This window comes from Culex quinquefasciatus, chromosome 1, assembly GCF_015732765.1.
Source record: "Culex quinquefasciatus strain JHB chromosome 1, VPISU_Cqui_1.0_pri_paternal, whole genome shotgun sequence".
In the NCBI taxonomy this organism is placed as follows: Eukaryota; Metazoa; Arthropoda; class Insecta; order Diptera; family Culicidae; genus Culex; species Culex quinquefasciatus.
Window position 1 is genome coordinate 16,550,855 of NC_051861.1, and position 27,009 is coordinate 16,577,863.

General features: G+C 46.7%; 1 protein-coding gene across 2 annotated transcripts in view; it reads left to right on the plus strand.

The window, feature by feature from the left end:
* The window catches only part of LOC6051155, a 263,249-nt gene extending 238,754 nt beyond the window's left edge, over window positions 1–24,495 (plus strand). For both annotated transcript variants that reach the window (XM_038248624.1, XM_038248626.1), the window contains exons 10-13: window positions 18,792–18,960; window positions 19,033–19,180; window positions 19,247–19,814; window positions 20,108–24,495. In XM_038248624.1, coding sequence (XP_038104552.1) covers window positions 18,792–18,960; window positions 19,033–19,180; window positions 19,247–19,814; window positions 20,108–22,096 — 2,874 coding nt within the window. In that variant the 3' untranslated portion in view covers window positions 22,097–24,495. The remainder of the gene's footprint in view (window positions 1–18,791; window positions 18,961–19,032; window positions 19,181–19,246; window positions 19,815–20,107) is intronic.
* The last annotated feature ends 2,514 nt before the right edge of the window (window positions 24,496–27,009 follow it).

A 27,009-nucleotide genomic window follows, 5' to 3' on the forward strand; every position in this document is an offset into this window, starting at 1 on the left:
CAACATTGCGTGGACCTTGTTTCGATCAGGCTTCTACTACAACTTTAATAAAACTCTATAACTATAACTTTAATAATTTTACTCTATCAGTTTTTTTCTTTTCTTTTCTTTAAAAAAGTTGTTAAAATGTATTCTTGTGCTTTGAAGAAAAAAAAATCCCTGAAAACGTGTATCTAAATGGTCAACCCCATAATTGTACACGCACATCCAAATCACTCAGAGTTCATAAAAGCCGAACTCCTGTCAATCCTTATAAGGCTTTCTAGGCCCAGTGAAAAAAATATAATTTAACTCAATAATGATGAACTTCTCGTCACAGTGTCCTGATGCAAACAATGATCGAGCTCGAGCTGTCACAGCCCTGCGAAGTATGTTGGCTGACATATCGGGCGGTCAGTCAAAAAAACCAGCTAGAAGTCGCATGACAAAAAACATTTGGTAGAAAGAGATAGGAAACCTGATGCAAACAATCGTGCAGCTGTAATGTAAACATACTTTGAATGTATTGGTATTTTCTGACTAAAAAGCCTTATAGAGATCTCCACGGTTTCTCTCACGCACACCATAATTCTGTGTTAGTATTCGTATTTAAAGTATTGTTTTGGTTTTGATCGATTGTGATTGGCTGAATTTCAAGCAGCTGATTTTGTTTACACTATTTTTACGCAGACATACGCAAATCGAGTAGACTAGTCGCCTGTAAAAACCAGCTGTTTACCACGTGCTCGTGGTATAACAAAGGACACAGCTGATTTTGACAGACGAATCATTCTACTCGATTTGCCTGTGTCTGCGTGTAACTAAACTCCAAACTAACACACTCTCGCGCGTGGATACCTCTATTGAGGGGTTAAATAAGGCTTTCTAGTCAGAAATTTACCAATACATTCTAAGTATGTTTACATTACAGCTGCACGATTGTTTGCATCAGGTTTCCTATCTCTTTCTACCAAATGTTTTTTGTCAGGCGACTTCTAGCTGGTTTATTTGACTGACCGCCCGATATGTCAGCCAACATACTTCGCAGGGCTGTGACAGCTCGAGCTCGATCATTGTTTGCATCAGGACACTGTGATGAGAAGTTCATCATTATTGAGTTAAATTATATTTTTTTCACTGGGCCTAGAAAGCCTTATACATGTAGAAAATCACGAAATTTCATTTTACAGAAAATTCACTAAATCCTCTAAAAAGATGATTTCCAATAACTCCTGAAAGTTTCATGAAGATATTTCGTGACTAAACTGAGTAAGAGACGATTTAAATTCAAAATTTTGCCATCCGTCAAGCGAACTGACTAACTTTGTGAATGTTTTTCTATAAACACCGAGTTGATTTATGGGTGCCACTATATCTCGAGATGGGATGGACCAAAATGGTTGAAATTTAGGGTGAAGACTCCCAAGACATATCCTCTGTGTGCATGACAAAGTCCGATTTTGAAATTTTGCTTTTTTAAAAAATGCAAAAATCAAAAACTGAGTATTTTTTACATCACAAACAAAAAAATATTTTTATATATATTTTTTTAAATTAAGTTTTTCAAAATTGTCTTTCGTCACGCACACGGGACCGATTTAACGAGTCTTCACCAAAATTTTGAGCCGATTCGGTCAAAGCAGTGTTGAGGTATCGTGGCACCCGTTTTTTGAAACTGCTAACTTTAAATAAGGCTTTCTAGGCCCAGTGAAAAAAATATAATTTAACTCAAAAATGACGAACTCCTCGTCACAGTGTCCTGATGCAAACAATGATCGAGCTGTAGCTGTCACAGCCCTGCGAAGTATGTTGGCTGACATATCGGGCAGTCAGTCAAAAAAAGCTAGAAGTCGCCTGACAAAAATTTTTGCTAGAAAGAGATAGGAAACCTGATGCAAACAAACGTCCAGCTGTCATGTAAACATACTTTGAATGTGTTGGTAAATTTCTGACTAGAAAGCCTTCCCACTCAGCGCGTTCCGTTTGAATTCCGTTTAGAATTCCGCTTGAGCGAAAAAAGTTCGATTCGAATTCTAAACAGTGTTCGTTTTAGATTCTAAAACGCATTCCGTTTCAAACGCAACAACCGGTTCCGTTTGAGTTTTCGCCGCAAATCGGTTCAAGCGGAATTCAAACGGAATCGAAACGGAATGGACGTGTTGGCTTTGACAGTTGCTTCTTCTTCTTGTTTTTTCTTGCTGGTTTTCTTTTTTGTTTTTGTTGAATCCATTTGAAATTGGAATTCAAGCATAGAAATAGATTAAACTTTTTTATGATTTTACATTTTTTATTGTCCCTTTAACTAATCGTTCATTAAAACGCATCCCAACCCCGAGCCCGCTTTATTTTTTTTTTGTTTAGCAGAGTTAACATATTGCACAGATTTTTTTGTTCCTATCGAGGCGGTTCACAACGACGTCATTCTTGGCGCATTGGTTGACACTTTAGATCTCTGGCCATCGCCATCGTCGAGCAGCTCCAGTAGGTTGGTCAGATCAAAGCGGGAAGTCTTCAGAACCTCGACCTTGGTGTGCGGCGGGTACGCTTCTTGGCAAGCATCTTAGGTGTCCTCTCCAAAAAACGCATGGGCGGAGTGTTCACGATCGGGAGCGTTCCCTTGTCGCTGATCTCGACGACATATTTGGAAAGGGTTCGGTGCATCGTCCTCGAAAAGCGCCGTGTATTGGTTCACCGGCTCGCTAGTATCTTGTCCGTTGTAGAGTGAAATCGGTGGCTGGTCTCGCCGATGGCAGCTGGCACGGACGTTCCACTACCTTATCGGCGTTCTTGCGCTCGGCGATGGCAGCTTCGATGCAGGACGCTATCTGCTTCTCCAAGAGCTCAATCAGTGGGGTCCCCTCTAAGCGCTTGGCATCCAGAAAATGGCTGAAGCCGCCTCTGATTGGCTGTTGCTATCTTGCGCCCTTGTTGGCCGGAACTGCTGCTGCTGCTGAGTTTGGCCGGGAAGCTGCATCTGAAAGGAGGAGGGAATAAAATTTGTAATGTTGATTATTGCACCAAGTCCTAAGTCCACTCCGTTTCGAATTAATTGAAGAAAATATCCAACTCACCTTGGGAGGAGGAGGATACGCCATTTTCCATCACGTCACGAAAGCTCCCACAACGACTTTTGAGAAAAGTCCAAGATCAAACATGTTTGACGTTTCTTAGAAAGCCGCCTCACAAATACACTCAAAGAAAAACCGCTTCGGCGAATCGCGGCGAAATGTCACCGAGGTTCCGTCTTACACCAGCAGGTGTCGCCCTTGTGCAAAAATGGTCAAACGGAATTGAAACGGAGTCCAACCGGAGATTCCGTTTAGAAAATTTCGAAACAATTTTCGAAGCGGAATTCGAAGCGGAATGAACCCGTCAAGTGGAGAACGGTTTGATTGGGTTATAGCTATATCTCGGCAATGATACAGCCAGATGTCCTCAAATTTGTTGTGTTAATATATGAAAATGTATATGTTAATGCCCTGAAAATTGATTTACAAAAAGTACGATTGTGTGCTCATACCAACCTCTGACATTTTTGCCGATTTACACGTATGTAACCCCTTAAGTTCGGTTAAAAAAAATCCTTAGTAATTTTTGATGTGTGTGCAAGAATGAGTAACCCCCACTTTTTCGTTTGACTCTTTTTAGTTTGTACCTCGTTGGTTTGACAAAGTCAACCTAAAAAGTGACGAATTGTCACTTTTTACAAGGACCTCACGGACCTAACGTCTGTGGAAAGATGGTGTCAAACCTACCCGTGGTAGTGTCAAACCATGGGGGTTTCAGTGTATGTACCACCTAGTACCTATTAAAAAAAGTCAAATATTTCAATTTAAACAAAAAAAAAATAATAACGACTCTTAAAATCATCATCATCAGCTTCTCAAATTGTTATTCTCAACAGTGTTGTTTACTTGACGGCGAGACATAACGACAGTCCACCTCAATCCCACCTTGCTTAACGACCTTGGCAAGGTGGGAGCCCAGCGTGACAGCCTAAATCGAAAGACGACAAACTTTTCTTTGTTTATTTTTTTTTTTCACCCGCAAATTGCTCAATTTAGTGTGCGGTTTTTATTCTGGGTCCTGCGATGATTGGTCAGTAATCATAAACGGTTTCTTCTTCACAACCTCACCGTAATCCGCGCCGAACGACGATGGGTGTTGATGCCGTTAGCCATGGAAATTTAATGCAAATTGCATCAATTGCTGCCGCCATTGTTGACAGAATGGCTGACAGAATAACAAATGGCGGGAAGCAACACTGGGTGCGGGGACTCCCCTAGCGGCCCTAATCATTACGGCTGATTGCACCCAAAAATCGACGTCGTCGTGCTATCATGTCATACGTGTCGCGATGTTCCGAGAAAAAACGCGTTTTAATGTTTGACCTTGAAATAAACAAAAACGAGAGCACGCGATGTAAACAATAACAAACACGTTTTGTTTGGTTGACCATTATGTGCATTGCCCCGAAGTTTGGTTGAAGTTGGTTTCTGGTGTCCCGGGTTATAATTACAAATGTTTACCGTAGTCTAACTTGTACGTGCGTCAAACGCGTTCTGACCTGAAATCCCTTTGGCCAATTGTCGCACTTACATCAACTTTCAGGCTGGGTCAAGATAGCACGACAAGATTAGAACATCTATCATATGAAAAGTGACAAAAAAAAGTCTGACCTTTTTTGGTTTTTATTGAATATCTCAGGATTGAAATCGAATTTTGGGGATATGTAAAGGTTAGAAGATGAGGCATTGGCTGCACAAAATGGCGTTCTTAACTCAATTTGGCCCAAAATGCACGTACGACAAGTTAGCACGACGGCGACGAAATGACATGAATCAATCATCACTGCGTGCCAGCGGTCGATTGGAGCTAGGGGAAAATAATTCAAAAAATAAGGGTATTTATTTTTTGAGGGATCAGTATAATACAAAACTAGAAGATAAAAAAAAAACAAATACCAGCTGAGCACCAGCACAGTTTAGAAAAATAGCTTTGACTTCGTCCGTGCTTTGACAATATTTATGATGAGACCAGATTATCATGCGCCTTATAGCTGAATTTTTCAGCTTACCGTCCAATCAGGGTTGCCAGGTTGCCAGATAAATCAGGGAATGCCAGATTTTTCAAGTGACAGCCAGAATAAAGATTCACCCTTCTCTGTGCCAGTTATTGACAGATTTTGCAAGATTTTTCACTTAATGCCCATTTTGAACAACTTTTTGATTAAAATGAGCCAATTTAATTGAAAATCACTTTTAAATTAATTCATGTACTCCCTCATCTTCATCTTTCAAAATTGTTAGATTTTCGTCTGTCAGATTTTTCCAGATTTTTAATCGATGCTTTGCCAGATTTTTCAAATTTTGACCTTGTAACCCTGTGTCCAATGTCTAGCCGACAAAGTTGGAAGTTATGATCAGAACTTTTAATCCAAAAAATATGTACGCGAAAAAAATAAAAATAGCTTTTTTATCATTAAATAAGTTTTTCGCCCAAAATTTCAAGTCTGTTTGGTATGTGTTTGCGGTCGAAACGAAATTAAAGAAAAGTCGCGACGAACTCTAACAACGTGTTGCTCTTTATTCTGCTTGTTCGAGAATGATCGCTCCTAACGGAAGTTTTTTGGGGATTTGACGTTTACTGGGCCTTTTTCTGTGTCAGTGTGTGTGTGTGTGTGTGTGATGTTGTGTTGGGAAGTGGACTGTACACGGTTAAGGGGTTTAAGTCAAATTCTACACACTGCGTTGGTTCTACCCAAACATCCTCCCCACCTTGAGGCAGTAGCCTCAATCAGTCGGTAGTGGAACCAACTTCTGGATCGGTCTCTGGTACTCCGTTGTTCCTCTGCGCAGCGTGACGGTCCGCACGATGCCATTGCGATCCGGGTGTGTCGCAACTACTCTGGCCAACTCCCACTGGGCCGGCGGGGTGTTCTCGTTCTTGACCAGCACCAAGCGGTTGACCTGCAAGTTGTCGATCTCCGATTGCCACTTGCTGCGCGGTTGCAGCGACGTCACGTACTCGTTGCGCCAACGCGTCCAGATTTCTTCCACCTTCTGCTGGACGAGCTGCCAGTTGTCCAGTCGGTTACGCGGTACGTCCGAAACGCTGGGTTCCGGCAGGAGGTTCATCGGCTGTTGGATGATGAAGTGTCCGGGGTGAGGGCCTCGCAGCTATCGGGAGAGTTGGAGAGGGCGCAAAGTGGGCGCGAGTTGAGGCAGGCCTCGATTTGCGTCAGGATGGTGTAGAGCTCTTCGTAGGTGGCCGACTCGTTTCCCAGGACCTTGCGCAGGTGGGTCTTCGCACTCTTGACCGCTGCTTCCCACAATCCTCCCATGTGGGGTGCGGAAGGCGGAATGAAGGTCCACTTGATCCCAATGTTGGCAGCGAAGTGGGCGGCTTGTTGCTTGAACTCGTCGGTTTCAAAAACTCCTGCATCTGCCGATCGGCTCCGACGAAGTTCGTCCCGTTGTCGGACCATATCTCGGTGCACAGTCCCCTTCTGGCGATGAACCGTTTGAGTGCACCGAAGAAGGCCTTCGTAGACAGGTCACCGGCGACTTCCAAGTGCACAGCTTTCGTACAGAGACATACGAACACTGCGATGTAGCCCTTTGTCACGTGTGGTTTCCTTGGGTTGCCGCTCTTGACGAGGATTGGCCCTGCGTAGTCGACTCCGACGTGGACGAATGCTCTGGCCGGTGTTGTTCGTACCGCCGGAAGACTTCCCATCAGCTGCTGAGCGGTTCTGGCTTTCATTCGGCAGCAGCGAACGCACTTTTGCAGTTGCTGTCGCACGACCGTTTGGCATCCCATCACCCAAAAGCGCTGGTTGAGGGTTGAGATCACCAAGGTAGGCCCTGCGTGTAGGTTGTCCAGGTGAAGGTCTTGAATGACAAGTGTTGTCAGTCGGTGCTGCTGCGGCAGAATGGGCGGGTGTCTCATGTCGTAGGGGATGTCGGCGTTCTGCAGCCTTCCTCCGACACGAAGTGTTCCGTCTCGGTCGATGAACGGAAAGAGCGGGCGCAGCTTGCTCTTGTTGGAAACCTCGGTCGATTTGCGCAGGCAGGCAATCTCCTTCGCAAATGCTTCGTGTTGTGCTAGTCGCACGAGTTGTAGACCAGCTACCTTGAGTTCCGCCGGTGTCAGCGGTCCGGTTAAGCGTTCCACCTTCGGTCGCGCCAGGTTGAACAGGAACCGTCGGATCGTCGCCAGCGTCCGAGTGCAGCGGCGTAGCGAGGAGAACCGATCGAGAAGGTAGCGCTCCAGGGTGAAGTTGCTACGCGGGGGAGCCAATCTCCAGACAGAATGTGCGAATTTGTCGTTCTTCGAGGGGTGGTGCCTTCGGTGCTGGTGCTGCGCAGTGTTCCAAGAACGACTGCTCGCTGTGAGCCCAGTAGGGGGGAGTCCCACCACAGCGGATGGTTGAGCAGCTCGAGCGGCGAGATCCCTCGCGACGCACAGTCGGCCGGGTTGTCCTTCGATGACACATGGTGCCACATGCTCCTGGGCAGGAAGTCCAGGATCGCTGACGTTCGATTGGCGACGAAAGTCTTCCACTTGCGAGGGTGTGCCGACAACCATTCCAGTACGATTGCCGAGTCCGTGAAGGCAAAGTGTTGCAGCTCGAGGTGGCACAAAGCGAGGAAGACTCGCTTCATCAGGGCGGCCAGCAGCCAGGAACCGTTGAGTTCGAGCTTTGGGACGCAGATCTGCTGAATTGGCGCAACCTTGGTTTTAGCGCAAATCAGCACGATGTGGATTTTCCCGTTGCGGTCCGCAGACCGACCGTAGACGACTGCTGAGTACGCCGACTCCGAGGCGTCCGAGAATCCGAGCAGCTGCAACTTGCCGTTGAAGGCTGGAATTCGGCGAGGCACGCGAATCTGCTCCAGCAGGTGAAGCGTTTGCTTGATGGTGTTCCAATCTGCTTCGGGAAGGGGTGGCAGCGGGTCGTCCCACAGCAAGTCGTACAGCCACAGCAGTTGGAAGATGATTTTGATCTTGACGATCACTGGAGCGAGCCATCCGAACGGATCGAATAGCCTGGATGCGTCGGAGAGGAGTTGACGCTTCGTGTTCGGGCTGTTGATGTCCAGGTTGACCTTGAACTCGAACCAGTCACTAGTTGGAGACCAGTGAATCCCAAGTGCCTTGACTGACGCTGTCACGTTCGTGAACTCAACAGGGACTGGTCCCTGTCGGCTGTCTGCGATGTTCTCCAGCAGCTCGGGTGCGTTGGAGGACCACTTACGGAGGACGAATCCAGCTTTGCCCAGGATGGTTGTGATCTGGCCAGCTAGCTCTTGAGCTTCTTCGACTGTGTCGGCGCCGGACATCAGGTCGTCCACGTAGAACCCTTTGAGGATCCTGTCAGCTGCTACGGGGTGCTTCTCAGCGTTGTCTCGGGCCGCTTGTCGGAGAGACTCGGTCGCTAAGTAGGCTGCGCTTGAAGTGCCGTACGTCACCGTCGTCAGACGGTAGTGCTGCACCGGTTGGTCGGGATCATCGCGCCAGACGATCCGTTGGAAGTCCGTGTCCTGCTTGTCCACCCGTACTTGCCTGTACATCTTCTCGATGTCGCTCACGAAGACCACGGGGTAGGTGCGGAAGCGGCAGTAGACGTCGTACAGGTCTTCGTTGTTGTTTGGACCAATCAGCAACCGGTCGTTCAACGACACGCCAGAACTGGTTCTGCACGAGCCATCGAAGACGACACGCAACTTCGTTGTTGAACTGTCCTCCTTCTGGACTGCGTGGTGAGGCAAATAGAAGCACTCGCTGGGGTGCTTGTCGACTTCGGATTGCGGGATGAGCTCCATGTGTCCCAGTTGTTGGTACTCGGACATGAAGTTGCGGTAGGCTTGCTTGAACGGCGGATTCGAGAGGAACTTCCGCTCCATCGCATGCAGCCTTCTGAGTGCCGCACCGAGCGAGTCGCCCAATGCCGGCTTGGAGTCGTCGAAGGGGAGCCGAACCACGAATCGGCCCTCGTCGTTGCGCCTGGTGGTTGTGTTGAAGATGTCAACAGCGCGCTTCTCGTCGGCGGTGAGTACCTTGGCCGCAGGCACTTCCTCGGTTTCCCAAAACTTGCGCAGCGTCTGGTCGATGTTGACATCTAGCTGCACCGTGAAGGACACCAAATTTGTTTGCAGCATTGTTTCACCACCGAACTTGCCGGCGACGAGCCAGCCGAGCGATGACTTCTGGGCCACGGGTAGACCGTCCTCGTCTGTAACCTGACCCGCTTGTAGAATTGGCAGGAACAGCTCGGCGCCTAGGATGACGTCTACCGGTCCCGCTTTGTAGTACTCCGGATCGGCTAGCTGGAGCCCTCGGAGTAATTCCAATTGCTTGGGCTTGAAGCTTTGGCACGGTGTGGGGGGAGCCAACACTTCAAGCACGTACGCCTGCGTCTTCATCACCACTTCGTCGCTGAAACGGGGTGCAATCTCCAGCAGCGCCATTCCCCGGGTGGTTCCTGCTTGTGTCCCGGCAACTCCGGTTACTGGGAACCGCGCGTTGCTCCGGCTGATCCCGAGTCGCGTCATGCAGGCCTCGCTTATCAGCGACGCGCCAGAGCACGAGTCTATCATCGCCCTAGCAGTGTGGAAGACACCATTCTTACCGCGCAGCTTGACGAGCGCAGTGGGTAGAACGGTGATCTTGACGGCTGGATCACTGGTGACCTCCGCCTTGAAACTCGGAACCGTGGGTTGAGCTTCCATGGCCGGTTGCTGGACCGGCATCGCTGCTATCTGTTGACCCGGAAGCCCTGCGGTAGCTGCCTGTCTGCCGCCGTGTTGACAGAGGAGCGTATGATGACGCTGGTTGCATCCATCAGTCTTGCAGGTGTGCTTCGAGGAACAGGTTTTTGCCGTGTGCGACGTCCTCAGGCAGTTGAAGCAAAGTCTGGACTTCTGCACCAACTCCCGACGGTCGGCGACGCTGGACGCCTTGAACGCTTCGCACAGGAACAGCAAGTGCTCTTTGGAACACTTTGGGCAGGGCTGCGGTGTTGCGACGTAGCTCTGCACCTTCTTCTCAGCTGGCTTGGCCGGCTGCTTCCGTATCTCCTTCTTCGCCCCCGCTCCACTCAAGGTGCACTTTCGTGTGAATGATGAGCAGGTTTCGATGGCGTCGCACCGGTCCTCAAGGAACTTCAGGAAGTCCGTGAGGCTCGGGTTCTCCAAGGTGACGAGTTTTTGCGCCCAGAGCGCCTGCGTCTCCTCGTCAATCTTCTCCAGGAGCAGCTGGATCAGCCAGGGGTCCCGTGACTGGTACTGCTCGCCCAAGACGTCGAGCTGCCGAACTACCTCGTCCGAGGTCGTGACCAGCTTCTGGAGGTTGCCAGCGGTTGCGTCTGACACGACAGGTTGGTCCAGGAACTCCTTCACAAGCGCGAACACGGTGTACTTCTTCTGGTCGTACTTCCTCAGCAGCTTGTCCCACGCCAGCGGGTAGTTGTCATCCGAGATGCCGAATGAGCTGATTTGGGATGCTGCGTCTCCTCCAGCAGCGACTTCAAGTACTGCAGCTTCTGTGACGGCCGCAGCGACTCCTTGCTGTGGATGGTGCTGACGAACAGGTCCTTGAACGAAAGCCATTCTTTCCGGACTCCCGCGTACTTCGGGATGTTGATTGGAGGAAGCCGGACGTTGATGAAGGGATCCGGTTGCGCTTGAGCTGGTTGTCCTACTGGAGGTTGGTTTCCTGCTGAATCTGGTTCAGCTGGGCTGCGTGGGCCGCTTGGTTGGACAGGAGCGCTCGTTGCGTTTCCAACAGCGCCGCTACCGCAGTCTTTAGGTTGTTCGCCGGCTCAGCGAACGATCGATCGCTGGCGCCGGAACCTTCGTCGAGGGCAGCGTAGATCGCCTTCGCTGCATAGTACCGATCTTCAAACTCCTTCCGGTAGTCGAAGACCGAGACTAGGTTTTCCAAGGTGGTCGCTGAGGTTCCGTCCTCGAACTGGTCCTGGACGTCGAAAAAACTGTTCCCCAGCGCCTCGAGGCGCACCAGACGCTCCCGGACCTCAGAGAGTGAGGGGTTTTGCGTCTTCACTCGTTCCGCGGTTTCGAGTTCGCGTTTCACTTTCGCAAAGAGAGAATTCCGTTTCGCGGTGATCGATTCCATCGGGAAATCGCACGGTTCTACTATTCGGTTCGCGAAGGACCATAAATGTTTGCGGTCGAAACGAAATTAAAGAAAAGTCGCGACGAACTCTAACAACGTGTTGCTCTTTATTCTGCTTGTTCGAGAATGATCGCTCCTAACGGAAGTTTTTGGGGATTTGACGTTTACTGGGCCTTTTCTGTGTCAGTGTGTGTGTGTGTGTGTGATGTTGTGTTGGGAAGTGGACTGTACACGGTTAAGGGGTTTAAGTCAAATTCTACACACTGCGTTGGTTCTACCCAAACAGTATGTCTGGTACTTTTTCAAATTTCTTGTTTATTTTGTTCACCTTTTCTGCATAATTAAATCGTAGTTTCTTGAATTTCAATTTAGCAACATTCCAGCAATAATTTACCAACTGAGCAGTTCTCTAGGATTTCGGTCATTCGATTTTTTTTGTATTTTTTAATCCGACTGAAACTTTTTTGGTGCCTTCGGTATGCCCAAAGAAGCCATTTTGCATCATTAGTTTGTCCATATAATTTTCCATACAAATTTGGCAGCTGTCCATACAAAAGTGATGTATGAAAATTCAAAAATCTGTATCTTTTGAAGGAATTTTTTGATCGATTTGGTGTCTTCGGCAAAGTTGTAGGTATGGATACGGACTACACTGGAAAAAATAATACACGGTAAAAAAATTTGGTGATTTTTTATTTAACTTTATCACTAAAACTTGATTTACAAAAACACTATTTTTAATTTTTTTATTTTGATATGTTTTAGAGGACATAAAATGCCAACTTTTCAGAAATTTCAGGTTGTGCAAAAATCATTGACCGAGTTATGAATTTTTAATCAATACTGATTTTTCAAAAATCGAAATTTTGCTCGTAAAAATTTTTAACTTCATTTTTCGATGTAAAATCAAATTTGCAATAAAAAGTACTTTAGTGAAATTTTGATAAAGTGCACCGTTTTCAAGTTATAGCCATATTTAAGTGACTTTTTGAAAATAGTCGCAGTTTTCATTTTTAAAATTAGTGCACATGTTTGCCCAGTTTTGAAAAAATATTTTTGAAAAGCTGAGAAAATTCTCTATATTTTGCTTATTCGGACTTTGTTGATACGACCTTTAGTTGCTGAGATATTGCAATGCAAAGGTTTAAAAACAGGAAAATTGATGTTTTCTAAGTTTCACCCAAACAACCCACCATTTTCTATCTTTAATATCTTAGCAACTAATGGTCCGATTTTCAATGTTAATATATGAAACATTCGTGAAATTTTCCGATCTTTTCGAAAAATATTTTCGGAATTTTCAAATCAAGACTAACATTTCAAAAAGGCCAAACATTCAATATTACGCCCTTTTAAAATGTTAGTCTTGATTTGAAAATTCCGAAAATATTTTTTTCGAAAAGATCGGAAAATTTCACAATCGTTTCATATATTAACATTGAAAATCGGACCATTAGTTGCTGAGATATTGACGATAAAAAATGGTGGGTTGTTTGGGTGAAACTTAGAAAACATCAATTTTCCTGTTTTTAAACCTTTGCATTTCAATATCTCAGCAACTAAAGGTCGTATCAACAAAGTCCGAATAAGCAAAATATAGAGAATTTTCTCAGCTTTTCAAAAATATTTTTTTCAAAACTGGGCAAACATGTGCACTAATTTAAAAAAATGAAAAACTGCGGCTATTTTCAAAAAAGTCACTTAAATATGGCTATAACTTGAAATCGGTGCACTTTATCAAAATTTCACTAAAGTACTTTTTTATTGCAAATTTGATTTTACATCGAAAAATGAAGTTAAAAAATTTTTACGAGAAAAATTTCGATTTTTTGAAAAAATCAGTATTGATTAAAAAATTCATAACTCGGTCAATGATTTTTTGCACAACCTGGAAATTTCTGAAAAGTTGGCATTTTATGTCCTCTAAAACATATCAAAAAATAAAAAAAATTAAAAATAGTGTTTTTTTGTAAATCAAGTTTTAGTGATAAAGTTAAATAAAAAATCACCAAATTTTTTTACCGTGTATTATTTTTTCCAGTGTAGTCCGTATCCATACCTACAACTTTGCCGAAGACACCAAATCGATCAAAAAATTCCTTCAAAAGATACAGATTTTTGAATTTTCATACATCACTTTTGTATGGACAGCTGCCAAATTTGTATGGAAAATTATATGGACAAACTAATGATGCAAAATGGCTTCTTTGGGCATACCGAAGGCACCAAAAAAGTTTCAGTTGGATTTAAAAATACAAAAATTAAAATTGAAGAAAAAAGACCGATTTCGTAGAGAATTGCTCAACTGACCAACTCTATACAAACACTAAACACGCACGAAGCTCTGTTGACCGCTACAAACAGCGTCCTCTTATTTATCCCGTATTAGCAGTAAATTATTTTCAAATAAATCCCACGTTGAACACGGGGATTAAAACTATCACCCGACCCGTTACTCGGGTTTGTCCGACTTCCTCCGGTTGCTGCGAAGGAAAAAGCTCCGGTGAAAAGCTTTCACCGCACAAAAAGGGTAATATTTCATTTTACTACTTTCCTGGTGTGACTACCTCCCCTCTCCCACACGCTACCTTCTTCCGGAACTTCCGCCCCCTGTAGAACACCGTCGTCGTCGGTCATCCGTCGACTGACTTGCATACAAAATGCTCTGAAAGACCACGAAAAGGACTAGTTTTTCACTGTCGTCGGGAGTCATTTATTTGTGTTGTTGTGTGTATAGGTACATCCAAGAAGGCGAAAGGGGTAAATGTAAACAAACTGGCATCCCAGCGCAACTGACGTGTTCTGGCAGGCGGCGGCGGCGCCTGGATTTATGCAGCCGGTGGAAAAGTCACAGTTTCGTGTGTGGGCCTGGGCTGACTTGACGGTTTGTGTCCGGGGAGGTCAAAATCTGATCCCGCTATGGACTGGAACGGATTTGGGTACACTAAGTTGCTTGAAAAAGGTCAGTTGTAATTATGGTTGAATTCAATTCAATTCGGTTTTATTTGTGAATAACACTCAAACGCTCGGGTAGTCATTTGACCCCTATTTTTTTTTTCTTAAAAATCTCACAACTTTGAAGAGAATCGACCAATTTGGATGCTTCTGGTTGCAAAAGATCCAGATTTGTCAATATTTTTAACTGTCAGATGGGGGACGAATATGGTCCACTTTTACCGGAGATATTCCGGATTCCGTTGGGGTACCTCGGCCCTCCTATTTGGGTTTTTGGTCATTATAACAAAATTTATTCCACAAAACAAAGCCGCAAATAATGCAAAACTTCAAAGCATCATTCTAATACATCATTCTGCAAAAATAATTGACATGGTTAAGTGCGACCGCGTGCTCCGTTTGTTTGTCAACAAAGCTGCAGCTGGATGGTGAGACGAAGTGAGGGGGGAAGAGATTTTGACATTTTTATGCCCGCATTTGGCCCGCCGCCTAGTTCGTCGGTCGTTGAGTCGCCGGTCGTTTCCAGCGACCGAGTCCAGCTAGGAACTGATCATACAATAAAAGTTCATTCAAAATTAATCGCAAACTGACAAAATTCATTTAGATTTAAGTGAAATAATAACACTCAGTTCTGACAAAATGGATGGCATTGGACGTGTATATGGGTTACAGAGAATCTACACGCTCATTTCAAATAGCTCATTTCTCATTCATTTTTCAAATCGATGTCCTTCAACTCGCGCTGAAAATAGTAATATTTTGCAACTAGTTGCACAAACTAATTTTTCGCAATTGTCACAAATCAAATTTGTACTTTTTATAAAACTGGATGTGTTTGCCATATCTACAACTAAACATCCCTGGCATTTATACGAACGAAATGTGCATTCTGTCTGGCTTTATGTCCAGAAGGGAAAAAACACCACCACAGGTATGCGCTCACAGTCGGAACTTTGGCCGACAACCGCAGGAAAATGCCCGGCCTGTATGGCAAAGAAGAAATTTTCAGTTTTGCTTGGTCAATTGTTTGTGAACCAAGAAGAGTGCTTTACTACTGTGGTAAGAGTGCTTTTGCTACGAAACTGGGTCAAGTTTGAGTCCACTTTGGTGTGGTTTTACGATGGAAATCGTATGTACGGGTGAGCCGTCCGGAAAAGATTTGACAACACCACTATTGAAATTTTAGTTGTTGAGATAACCCAATTTTAGGCAGTTTAGTAGAAACGTGGATTTACTGCATAATTGTTTTTGCAAGATTTTGAAAAAAGATGCTAAGAAAATTTGTTTTTCTACCCACATGAAAATAAAAAATAACAAATGTCTGATAATTTTAATTGTCTTGTCACTGTCACTTAATAATTTTCACATGTGACTTTCTCTCATAATTAACGCCATTCTACCGATAAAAACTTTCGAGAGTACATGATTCGGTCGTGTAACGAGTTCCAGACTCTATTTGTATCCTGTCAGGCAATTGTAATAACTTTTCCATTCAAAATCCTGCTGTAAACTTTTTTTGCCCGCTTCGGTGTTTCTATTCTGAAATTCACGTTGATTCACACCAGTTGCTAGCCCGAAGGTCTACTACAAAAAACCAACCGAGTTCAACAATAACTTTAAATTACAACTTTTCCATCCCCATTATTACAATTCCCCCCCTCGCACTGAATTAACAACCATTTCCCAATCGACCAATTTGCCCTGGAGTTACGCGCCCAAATGACCACGGTCCCCATTAAATCACTTTATTACCACCACCACCACCACCACCACCACAATTCAAAGAGAAAGCAGCGAGGACTAACTAAGCTTCCTGCCATTGTCCGCGCCCATTTGTGGCCGGACCGGAAATTAATCACCTGGCATAAATCGTTTGCCATGATGGGCCCCAAGTCCAGGTGACTTCTTTATGGTCGACCTGCCGCGGTATAGAACTCTCGCTTATTGACAAATGAGCACTGTCCTTCGGGGAGGGACAGCCCACTTCCGGTCGTCAAAGTTGTTATTTTGGACTCAATTCATCAGGCATAATTTTCCCCAATTGCCTCTTCGCGCGAAGCCACACGTGCAACCGGTTGCACTTCCTGCGAGATAGCTTCCTTCCTCCAACGGAACACAAAAAAAGTATATATTTAGGCCCCCGGAAGTGAAGTGCAACCCCCGGACGTTGCGCGAAGGAGCTAACAATTTATGGTTCAATAATGATTGTAATAAATTTCCGGCTGACCCTCCAGTCCGACTTTCTTTTATGGCTCGTTTTTGTTGCTGTCCGCCATTTTTATAGTTGGCCACGACGTCCGTGTCCGTGGCACGAAATAAAAACTGACAAAGTGAGAAGGCACTAATCAAGTCCATAAATTCGGACCCGGAGGCGGACATTCCCTCCGTCCCGCGCGTTCGCTTGGGGAATAAATTTTATGAAAAGTATAGCTCGATAACTTTGTGTGTTTCCGTCCAACTGGCTGCACAATATCGCAGCAAAATTGCTGTGCACTAAAATGTTCCTTGTTGATGATGATCCCCACCCAGGGAAGACGGAACAAAGTGCTGAACTGACGGTGACAGTAACGAGGAGAAACACTTTGTTGGCGTCGCAGCTTGACGAGGAAAATTTCCACTCGACTCCTGGCTGCCGAAGAGGCAGTCGCAGTCAGGAACAATGTTGCGCCGGATATTGTGATCATATTTCTCAAAAGCTCGGAAAATTTAGTAATAATGACACAGCTAACTTTCTTGCTGCTTTCAAAACAAACTGACACCTGTTGAACTGTCAAACGTGTAGTGCCTACACTTTCAAGTAAAATCACTCATATTGAGGGTACTATTTAATTCGCTTTCGCAACATCGAGCCTACTCGGCCTACTCAGAAATATTGTGAGGGCAGACAAAAACCAAAATACGAGCGCAACCTGTCAAAGCCTGTTGCGCCACAGGCTGATGTACACGCTTACGATAAACCACTTAATTTTTGTACGGCCCTATAGATTTTTTCGCGCAACAGAAGAGATGCGCACTCCAGTTTGGTGGTGCGCGGATAATAAGTTTTTTCAACTAAAATTTCATGTCATGATGTATCCACAATTTCGAAAGATATGCGCCTCTTGTACTGACCCCGCAATGCAATTTTCCATCAAATATCCACATCCATTTTCTAACGCTGGAACACAGACACTTCCGATGTGGACCATCACCCGTCATACTCTTCAATCTCTCGATGCATTTCCATTTCGATTACGTCGTGTGCCAACCCTTACTTCAATTTCCGGCTCGTCTCGGCCAGTTCGCTGTATGGCAACGATTTTGGAGGGGTGAACAATCGAACAAAAATCGATCTCTCCGTGCACAAGTGTGCATCCTCCGAAATTTGGTGACCTGCTTTTGACGGGTTCAACCTTTTTGCTCTGAAGCTCAGCAGGTGTGAGCTCTCTTTCTAGCTCTTCACACCTGTCTGCCGGAATTTTCTGCATACATCATCGGATTCGCAATTGATTCACCAAATATACAGATGATGATGTTGCAGCTTGTCGGAATTGATTAGCTCGGGCGAAGTCTCCCGATGCAACATGTTTGCACATCTAATTTTCAAAATGGAAGGCAAATACACCTACATACACGGCACAATTAGTACTCGAATTGTTCACTGGACAGGGATGTTCATACATTGCATTGAGTCTGATCCTTCTCACTCACGGAAACGGCCTCGGGGCTGGAAAGCGGTGCATCAGCGTTATGCTATTACCGTCAGTTCATAGCTGTTTGAGCATGCTGACGAGAACATTACCACCTGTGAGCAGCCCCCAGAAGGTGCATTAAATAAATTAGTAAAGTACGAATTTTCCGGTCCAGAAGTGCCCTTTTGAGAGGCACGAAACTATTCATAATTCTATTATGGTAGCTAGCCGAAAGCTGGAATTATTCTGTTGTGATACCAGCCAAGCAGCATATAATGCATTTAGGGAACGTTCTTTTATAACGTTACGCAAAAACATCTTTTTGGACACGGCCTACGACCCCCGGCCTCCTTCCCACCAAATGCGTTACGTTATAAAAGAAGGCTCCCTTTGAAATAGGAAAGTTCTAAAGCCAAATTTGCGTAGTTTTATCTAAGCGTGTAAAGTTTTGGCAGGAGTTGGTTCCAACGTCCAACCTCGCATAAACGTGTAGCGCCATTGACAAGTGTTTCAGTTGTCAAAATGAAGGTGCAGGAATTTCAAGCTTTTGAGAAATATGATCACAAAAACGACCGTTTCCCCCGGCGAAATTCGTCGTAAAGCAAGTCCATGAACTAGGTTCCACTTATGACACTTTACCCAGCCTAATCCCATTCATAAATGGAAAGCAATTTCACAAAATCTAATTCATTTATGGCACTTGCCAAAACCACCATACACACATACACATTCCGGGGCACAAAATAAACGTCGGACCACTTTCGCTCACTATTTGCATACAGGCTGTCCGTCGGACGGTCATATTTCGTTATTTTCCCCACGGGAGCCAACCTGTCCTAACCCTGCCCCTCTCCCTGCTCAGGTTATGACCCATTTCACTCAACGTGAGTTATGTACACACCCTTTCGGGTCCGGTTCCGTTTTCCTCAAATCCGGTCACATGTTGAATATTGCAGGTTATGTTACGCTCCGGAACGATAATTGGCGCGACTTAATTTCCCCTCCAACACGATGCTACAATAATTGCGCTTGTTTTTCCTGTTCCAGCACGACCCGGAGCAGTGCACGCCGGGCGGCGAGGACGGCAACTTTATCATGTTCGCCCGGGCCACGTCCGGCGACAAGCGCAACAACAACAAGTTTTCGCCGTGCTCGCTCAAGGCCATCGAACCGGTGCTGAACGCGAAGGCCCGCAGCGCGAAGGGGTGCTTCACCGGTAATGGGATTCTGTCCGGGTTGATTGAGACCACCGTTGCTTAACCGTCCTTAATTTTTTCTTTCGTTACAGAACCCCAGGCATCGATCTGCGGCAACGGCGTGGTGGAGCCGGGTGAGCAGTGCGACTGCGGCTGGGAAGAGGACTGCAAGGATTCCTGTTGTTACCCGATGTCCAGACATCCCCGTATCGACCAGAAGCCGTGCACGTTGACGCCGAAGTAAGTGTATTGGGGTTCGGGTTAGTCGATACTCTGATGATTAATCGATATCTCCCTCCTTCACAGATCGCAGTGCAGTCCGTCGCAGGGTCCGTGCTGTACGCTGGAGTGCACGCTGAAGCTCGGCGACAAGTGCCGCGAGGACAACGGATGTCGCGATCCGGCGTTCTGCGACGGCACGATGCCGGTGTGTCCGGCGTCCGTTAACAAGCCCAACAAGACGATCTGCAACAAGGAGTACGTGTGCTACATGGGCGAGTGCACCGGCTCGATCTGTCTGGCGTACGGGCTGGAGTCGTGCCAGTGCGCGGTCGGTCCGAACGATCCGGCCATCCGGGCGTGCGAGCTGTGCTGCAAGCAACCTGGCGAGGACAAGCCCTGCCTCAGCTCGTTCGAGTGGAACGAGCCACCGTTCGACGTGCCGGATATGTACGCCAAACCTGGGACTCCGTGCAACGACTACAACGGGTACTGCGACGTGTCGCAAAAGTGCCGTGAAGTGGACCCATCGGGACCGCTGGCAACCCTCCGGAAGCTGCTCCTCTCCGAGGAGAGCATCGCCAGCTTCAAGAAGTGGGTCGTGTCCAACTGGCCGGCAGTTGCCCTGGTAGCGGTCATCATTCTAGCCCTATTGGTAAGCATCCTTCCAACTTGTTAACAACGCACCGACTTTACACTGGTTTCGTTCGGATCTTCTCAGAAGACACGCCACTCGCTGCGCAAGTGGAAGGACATTCCGCTGGACATTGAGAGTTATTGTGAGTTTTCAAGAGGTTCCTCCCCAACTCCGACAAAATGGCCGCTAGTTCCGCTCGAAGCTCCGGTAGTCTTGCTAGTCCGACACCCTTCTTTTTGGCGATCTTCAAAACAGTCTTTTGTCCAAACTTGCCCTTACAATACTTCTTCCCTTTCTTCCCCCTTACACAGGTACTGAGCGCGAAATTGCTGGGCAAGCGGACAAGCCTCAAGCTCAAGACGGTCACGATCATCCACTCGGCGACCACGGAGACGGTCCGGCTGCCGGAGGACAACAACGGCGTCATAGTGCACACGGCCGTCCGAACCAAGGTTCCACTGAAGAAAAAGGTCCGCGGCGAGCGTTCGGGCAAGGGCTCCAAAACGGGTCCCCTTCCGCCGGGTCAGAACGGTCAGCAAGTGCTAGTGGCCGGCGTTCCGAAGCAGCTGCTCGCCACAGCCAATGGTCCGAATGGCGGAGTTGTCACTACGGCAGCGGCAGCCGGAAATCCGGTGACAATGATTCCGTCCACCTCCAAGGACCGGTTCCATCTGTCCAGGTCGTCAACGAACAACCCGGCCGCGGTGGTCATTAAGCAGGTCAAGCGACACGTCGGCAAGACTACGACGACGACCACTGGTGGAACGGATAGTCCTAAGAAGTTGTTGAAGAAGAAAAAGAAGCGATCCAGTGCTGGGGCGCAACCCGGCGTACCCTCGGATGAGTCACCGGTGAAGGAACCAGTGGTGAAGCAGAAGAAAAAGAAGACCAAATCAAAACACAAAGAAGTAATCGACTATTCGAGTCGAACCGATGCGCACGGTCATACAAACACGTTCGGAAAGGTTCACCGCTGGTTGCTGGAGTCTCCGATCGTGACAAACGCCACGAACCAGTTTGAGCATGCTTCCAAAATCACCAACATCATGAACAAGAGCCAATCGACGCCGGAGCATTTGACGACCGGGACGGCGGTGCCACAGCTGGCACAACCTGCACCACAGCAACGATCGCCGAAGAAGACCCGCGTGAAGACCAAGTCGGTCGGAAACATCAACGAGAAGGTTCGACTTCAGGTGGTGTACAAGCCGCCGTTCAAGTTCAGCTTAAAGCTGTCCAAAAACGATCCCTCCGTCAAGACCCACATCGTGGCTGGTCCCGTGGGCAAGCGGAAGGGTCGAATGGTCGACCGAAAGCGGGTGGCCGCTGCCATCCAATCGGAGTCCCAACGGGGCCGGCCAGCGATTCTGGTACGGCCGGCACTGGACGACGTAATGCCGATCATGTCCGAGCCAAACTACGAGACGTTGAATCCACGGAACGTAGCTCCGGACGGTGGACCGGTCCCAACCACGACCGACCCTCACGTGTACGAGAATCTTCAGTTTGGCTCGACCGAACTGCCCAACTCAGTGCCTCCTCCAGCGCCCATCAACACGGCCACGTTTCGCATCAACCGTAGCGCTAGTGGTAGCAATATAGTCCATCCGGGGGCGGCGCACCTCAACCATCAACGGCCTGGCAGTAGCACCAACAGCCGGGAACGTGACAAACATCGTCGGTCGTACGGTGGTGCCATCGGCGGTGAAAGCACCGAAAGTCTCATCCGATCGAGCACAACGAACCTGGCCAAGCGAACCGGCAGCATCAAGCGAAACAGCTTCGCCGAGAAGCGACGATCCAGCTCGACCAGTCTGCACCAGCGGCACTCCGGATCCACGTCGAACCTCCACTCTATGAAGCGGCAGGGCTCCTCAAGCCAGTATCTCAACCAAGAACCACCCCACGAACCGTCCATCGGACGGCGGCATAGTACCAGTGTCAAACCAGTAGATAGCAGCAGCATCAAGAAGCAGAAAATCGCCCGAACCTCCAGTAGTAATAACCTTCCGGCTTCCGGTAGCTCCGGAAGTGGCGCCCAACGGCGCAGTAGTATAGGTCCCAGTAGCAGTAGTAGATCCGGCGGCGGCCCGTCGACCTCCAACAACCACAACCTCATCCTCAGCCGGCAGACTTCGCTGAACGTGGCGAAAAGTGGCCCCAAACCAACCGGCCCTCCGGATCGGAGGCCACACACGTCATCCTGCGACGAACGACAGGCCTTCGAGTGGCCCTCCAACGATCCGCTGCCCTCGGACATGGAGGTCATGGTGTCGGACGCAGAGAACCTGGACAGATAACCTTAGGCTTAGGCAGCATAGTTAGCGCGAATTAGTCACCCCGAGGGAGGGCCGCTGCAGGCGCCGGCGGCCCTCGTGTTCATATCGATTTTAAAACAAAGAACTCCCTGATTTTAATACAACCCCTTCTCCAAAATAAAAGAACCAGATTAGTTTCTGTTTTTATCAAGTGCCAAGAACATTTTACGGGAAGATAAAGAAAGCAGCACACATCAATCACCGATCGCGATCAATCAAAACTAGACGGATACTTGTGGATCTGATATTTACACGACCTATTTTCTCGAATGGAAGCATATCAGAACAAGTAGATCTTGAATAAAAAGGTAGAATTCGTAGAAAAGCGTTGGACTCATCACAAATTCTTTCACTAACATTCTGCGTTAGCGATGGCCAAGCACCTCACTCAACCCTGACAGCTCAAAACTGCTGGGCAGACACGTTTTGACAGCACCCACACGCGATTGCAGCGCTGCTCTACACGTCACATTTCCGGCTGCACTGAAACAAATCATTCCATGCAATTCATACGCGAAAGAAATCGAAAAAAATAACCATCAACAAAAGAAACCTGCCAAAATTTTACCAATTCTCGGTTTTATAGAAAAAACAAAAGGTGTCTAAATTCATCGAAATTTTTGCCGTATTTGCAAACAACAACACATTTTTTAATGAACCCGCTTTTTGGAGATTGTGCGCAACTCTGTTGAGACTCAGTGATAAGAGAGAGAATGCATCCAAATTCCCACGCAAACCACACTGACACGATGTAGGATAAAGTAATTTACACAGTAACTAACAGAAGTAATCATGTAAATAGTGATACATTCCAAACTAGCTATAATGAAATTAGTTTGAGCGGTGGCGCAAAGTGACAAGATAAAGCTTTTATTGTGAATAAATTTTGAACAAAGAAAATCAACAGAAAAAAACTTATAAATAACTCAACTTGTCGAGAAGAACTAATTTTATACATAAATTATATTAAAAGTTAAGGCGAATGGATGAAACTAAAACTAATAAAGCAACTAATTCAAATAAGTTGAATGTGATTCTAATCTTTAAATAAATCAAATTTATGGAAAAGCAAACGAGAGTCGTGCAACTGTGAAAGGTGTTTATTTTTAACTTGTAAACCACACTCACACTTACACAGCCCAACACATTCGCAAAACAGAGATCTTCTATTTATACACGCAAAATAATATGACTAACATTGTGCACGCAGACAAATAACGCAAAACGATACCCTTCCTCAGCCCCCAAGTCCCTTTCTCTAGTTCGTCACAAATTCGAAACATGTCAATAAAGTAATGTTTGAGGCTTCCACTGTTACGAAGATTTGATGCAAAACTAAACCTCCCTAACAAAAAAAAAGAATAAAGACCTAAATCTACCTTACCGATAAGCAAACAAAACATCAAAAAACATTTTATTTTTCTACTTACCAATTACCGATTGTGCATCCGCGAATCCCGCAACTCCCTGTTTGCAGCCTTTTTTGAAAAACTACTTTTTTCGCAACACACTAATACAATTGCTGTACTGAAGACAGATGAATGATTCCTACATCAAATGATATTAATCGAAAACAAATAAAAGAAGAATAAAAACTGTAACAAAACGAGAGAAACTGGAATGCAATTATTTTCTGTGAAGTAGAACAATAGCAAGACACTAGATCGATGCATACAGAAAGACACACACACACACACAAACACCTACAGACATATGGTACGTTCGTTTCAAGAGCCGGTGCGGCACTGAGTGCCGCACTCGTCGGTGCCAGTTTTGGTTTAATCGAACGTCATTTGTCAGTGTGCGTGGAACTCGCGTGAAACTGAAAAAACGAGTGCTTTACTAGAGTTTCAGTTCCAAGATGGCGGTGAAACTCGTGCGGAACTAGCGGAAGTTTCTTCAAAGAAGCTCTGAGTGCGGCACTCAGTGTGGAACTAGCTCTCAAACGAACGTACCGATAGTATGTGTGTAATATATTTTCTCACAGACGTCAGAAAGCGAAACGAGAACACTGACAGTTCACTCCTCGATGACGCGTACGCCACGCAGCGGCCAAAGGACGAAACACTGTGGCCAGGTCGTTCAATTTTCTTTCCAAATTTAAATCGCAGAAAACAGTTTTAAAGCGTCCTGTAAATAGGTGAAACAAATTTAAAACTAAAACCCCCGCGGCGATTTCAACAAACGGCTACAAATCATAAACGGTTACCACACCACGCAAACCCAATTATGATCGTAATGGAAAAATAAACGCAGTATTATTTTTTATCGAGGCTCGCGAGGCGTTGCGGAGAAAAATGGTTAAATAAATTCCAAAAAATCAATGAACCATCTCATTTCGCGCGACGGGATAATGTAAACAGAAAAAAAGTAGGTGCAACCGAGGGGGACGTCACTCCTGCGTTCACCGAGCGATAAAGCTCCCCTTTTAAACCTTTGCAGCGCTAACATTTGCTTTTCCGCTTTAACTTGCTTTAACTCGCGTTAACCGCGATAACTTGCTTTTTGGCTTACCTTTTGTTGCGATCACGCTTCAGACTGCTCGATTTTTTTGACAGCGAGAACTGTCAAAAGCAAATGACATTTCTCGTTGTCAAACCATTCGAGCAGTGTATTTTGCTTTCTTCTTGAAAGAAAAGTGTCAGGGACAAATCTTCCGCCGGAACCGTATCCGGCGCTTGTGACGGGTTTGTATTCCAGGGTTTTCCTTTTGCCGGCAAAGTTGTCTTTTTTATGTTGAGCCCTTCCGGATTGTCCGGAAGATGCAAACGTGGTTCCGGGAATCATTTGTTTCTTTGTTTTTGGACCTTCCGGACAGTCCGGAAGGTGCAAAACTTATTGGAGAAGGAATGTATTTTCTATGATTTTGCATCTTCCAGACGATCCGGATGGTGCAAAACCAGACGAAGGTGGGGAATAAACTTTTTCTTGTTTTTTTTTGCATTCTAGATTGCTACAACCCTTGCCAGCTGCGACCTCTAGTGTGAGCAGCTCGATTACGCCAGGCAGTGCACCGACCACTGTTGCGCTCCGATTCAAATCTTACAGCCAAGGGTCTGCCAACCTCGTTTGGCAACTTCTCTTCATCATCGAAGATGCCAACGGCCGGTAACACCATGTCAACGCAGTCCTCGCCAGGTCCAACCAGGATGAGCCTCCAATGCCAACATCACCGCTTCAAGCGTTCAGTAAGCAAGCTACTTTCGCCCCCGGTGTCGATGACCGCGGTGGATCAACCTTCAACACCAACTTAACCGGCTCTGATCAGATCAGACTGCTTCAAACCGCGCTCACTTCTTCCGCGGCAGTGATAATATCAACCAGCTGCGCCGGTCCAACCGACAGCGGAATACCAACTACAATCGCTTCTTTCTCTTTAGCGGCAACAGCCAAGCTATCGCCAACAAGCTGCAGTACAAGATCAACAACAACCTTCAGGCGCATTCGTACCCGCTGTTTAACGGCGTGGCACCCAGAATCATCACCGTGGTCACCGTGTTACCGGTGTGGTTGGTGTAGGGCAGAACAACCACTATCAGCCATCGCACGTCCGAGACGCGGACGAAGGAGGTCGGGGTCACGAACACGGACCCGACGGATCACATGGCGTTGCTGGAGCATTTTTGATCGACGAACGAACCGCTGCAGGTAGGATGAATTAGTAGTTAGGTTTAGAAAACGTACATCTTCTCTCTGTGATTTCAGCTGGCGCCGAGTTGACCTGGAGGACGCGGGATCTTCGTCAGTTGCTACAGCAGATGCCCGTAATTCATTCCGGGGAGGAGTTGGAAGAGGATTGGATGGCTTGGCGGGACCGAGGACTTTGGAGAAGCTTTTTCATGTTGATCGAAAGGATTTTTGGAGATACGACGCGGCTGGTGATCTCCACGTCGCACCAGGATTCGAGTACGAGTCCGGATGGCGTAGATCGGCCACGCTACCAGCACCACCACCGGAACCACCCCGGGTGACCGCGTCAATCCTAATGAACAGTACAAATTGCTCCTCTTCAATCGCTCGACTGTTCTTCCAGCAGACAGGCAGCTCGTTTTCCGCGAAAAAAGGAGAGCGGCGGAATTAACAAGGTTAACTTCTCCGTCACTGTCGCCGTAGCTCCGGTAAGCAGCCAATCATCCCAAATCTCAAACTCCTTCTAAACCTAATTATCTTCCAGAAAATCCCCTGTATAGACAAACTCGATGAAAAGTCCCGAAAGAAGCCGCCGTTGAACAACCCGCTGATTGTGGTTCCACGCGGGAACTGGAGGAAAACCTACGTCTACGTCATCCATCCCAAAGATTGTTACCTGAAGACAAGGCTAGGCAACCAGAAGGTTGACCACCTAACTTCGGTGCAGTGAATTGGCCGCGTCATCCCAAAGTTGAACCAACGCGGGCCAAGCGCGCTTTCGAGAGCTCCATGTCCTCCCAGCATGCGGCAAAAAATGCCAAACTAAGCGAGCACATGCGGAGGCGGCGAGTTAAACGAGCATAATGTTCTCAACAAACTGTTCAAACTCCCCGCGGAACCCAACTCCGTCTTCACCACCGGGTACTTCCCACTCGCGCGTATCGTGACAGTCCCCCAGCAGATCCTGCGAATTGCCGAAACGTACGCCAATGGTTTTGTCGACTTGCGCTTGGGCCAGGTGCGTCCTCCGTGTCCTGTGTAATAGTGTGAAATCTGAAGGAAACTAAACTGTATTTAAAAAATATCTTTTTAATAAATTCATTCAATTTAACATCAATTTAATTCGATGAGAAAACAGGCAAGATCGGGACCGTGGTTGATCAGAAGCGACGGGATCGGGCGGAATCGTAAACGGAAGTTGATGTTCTACGGTAACAAGAAAACTTTTCCACACAAACTGTACATGCCGCGGGGTGGGGCATTTT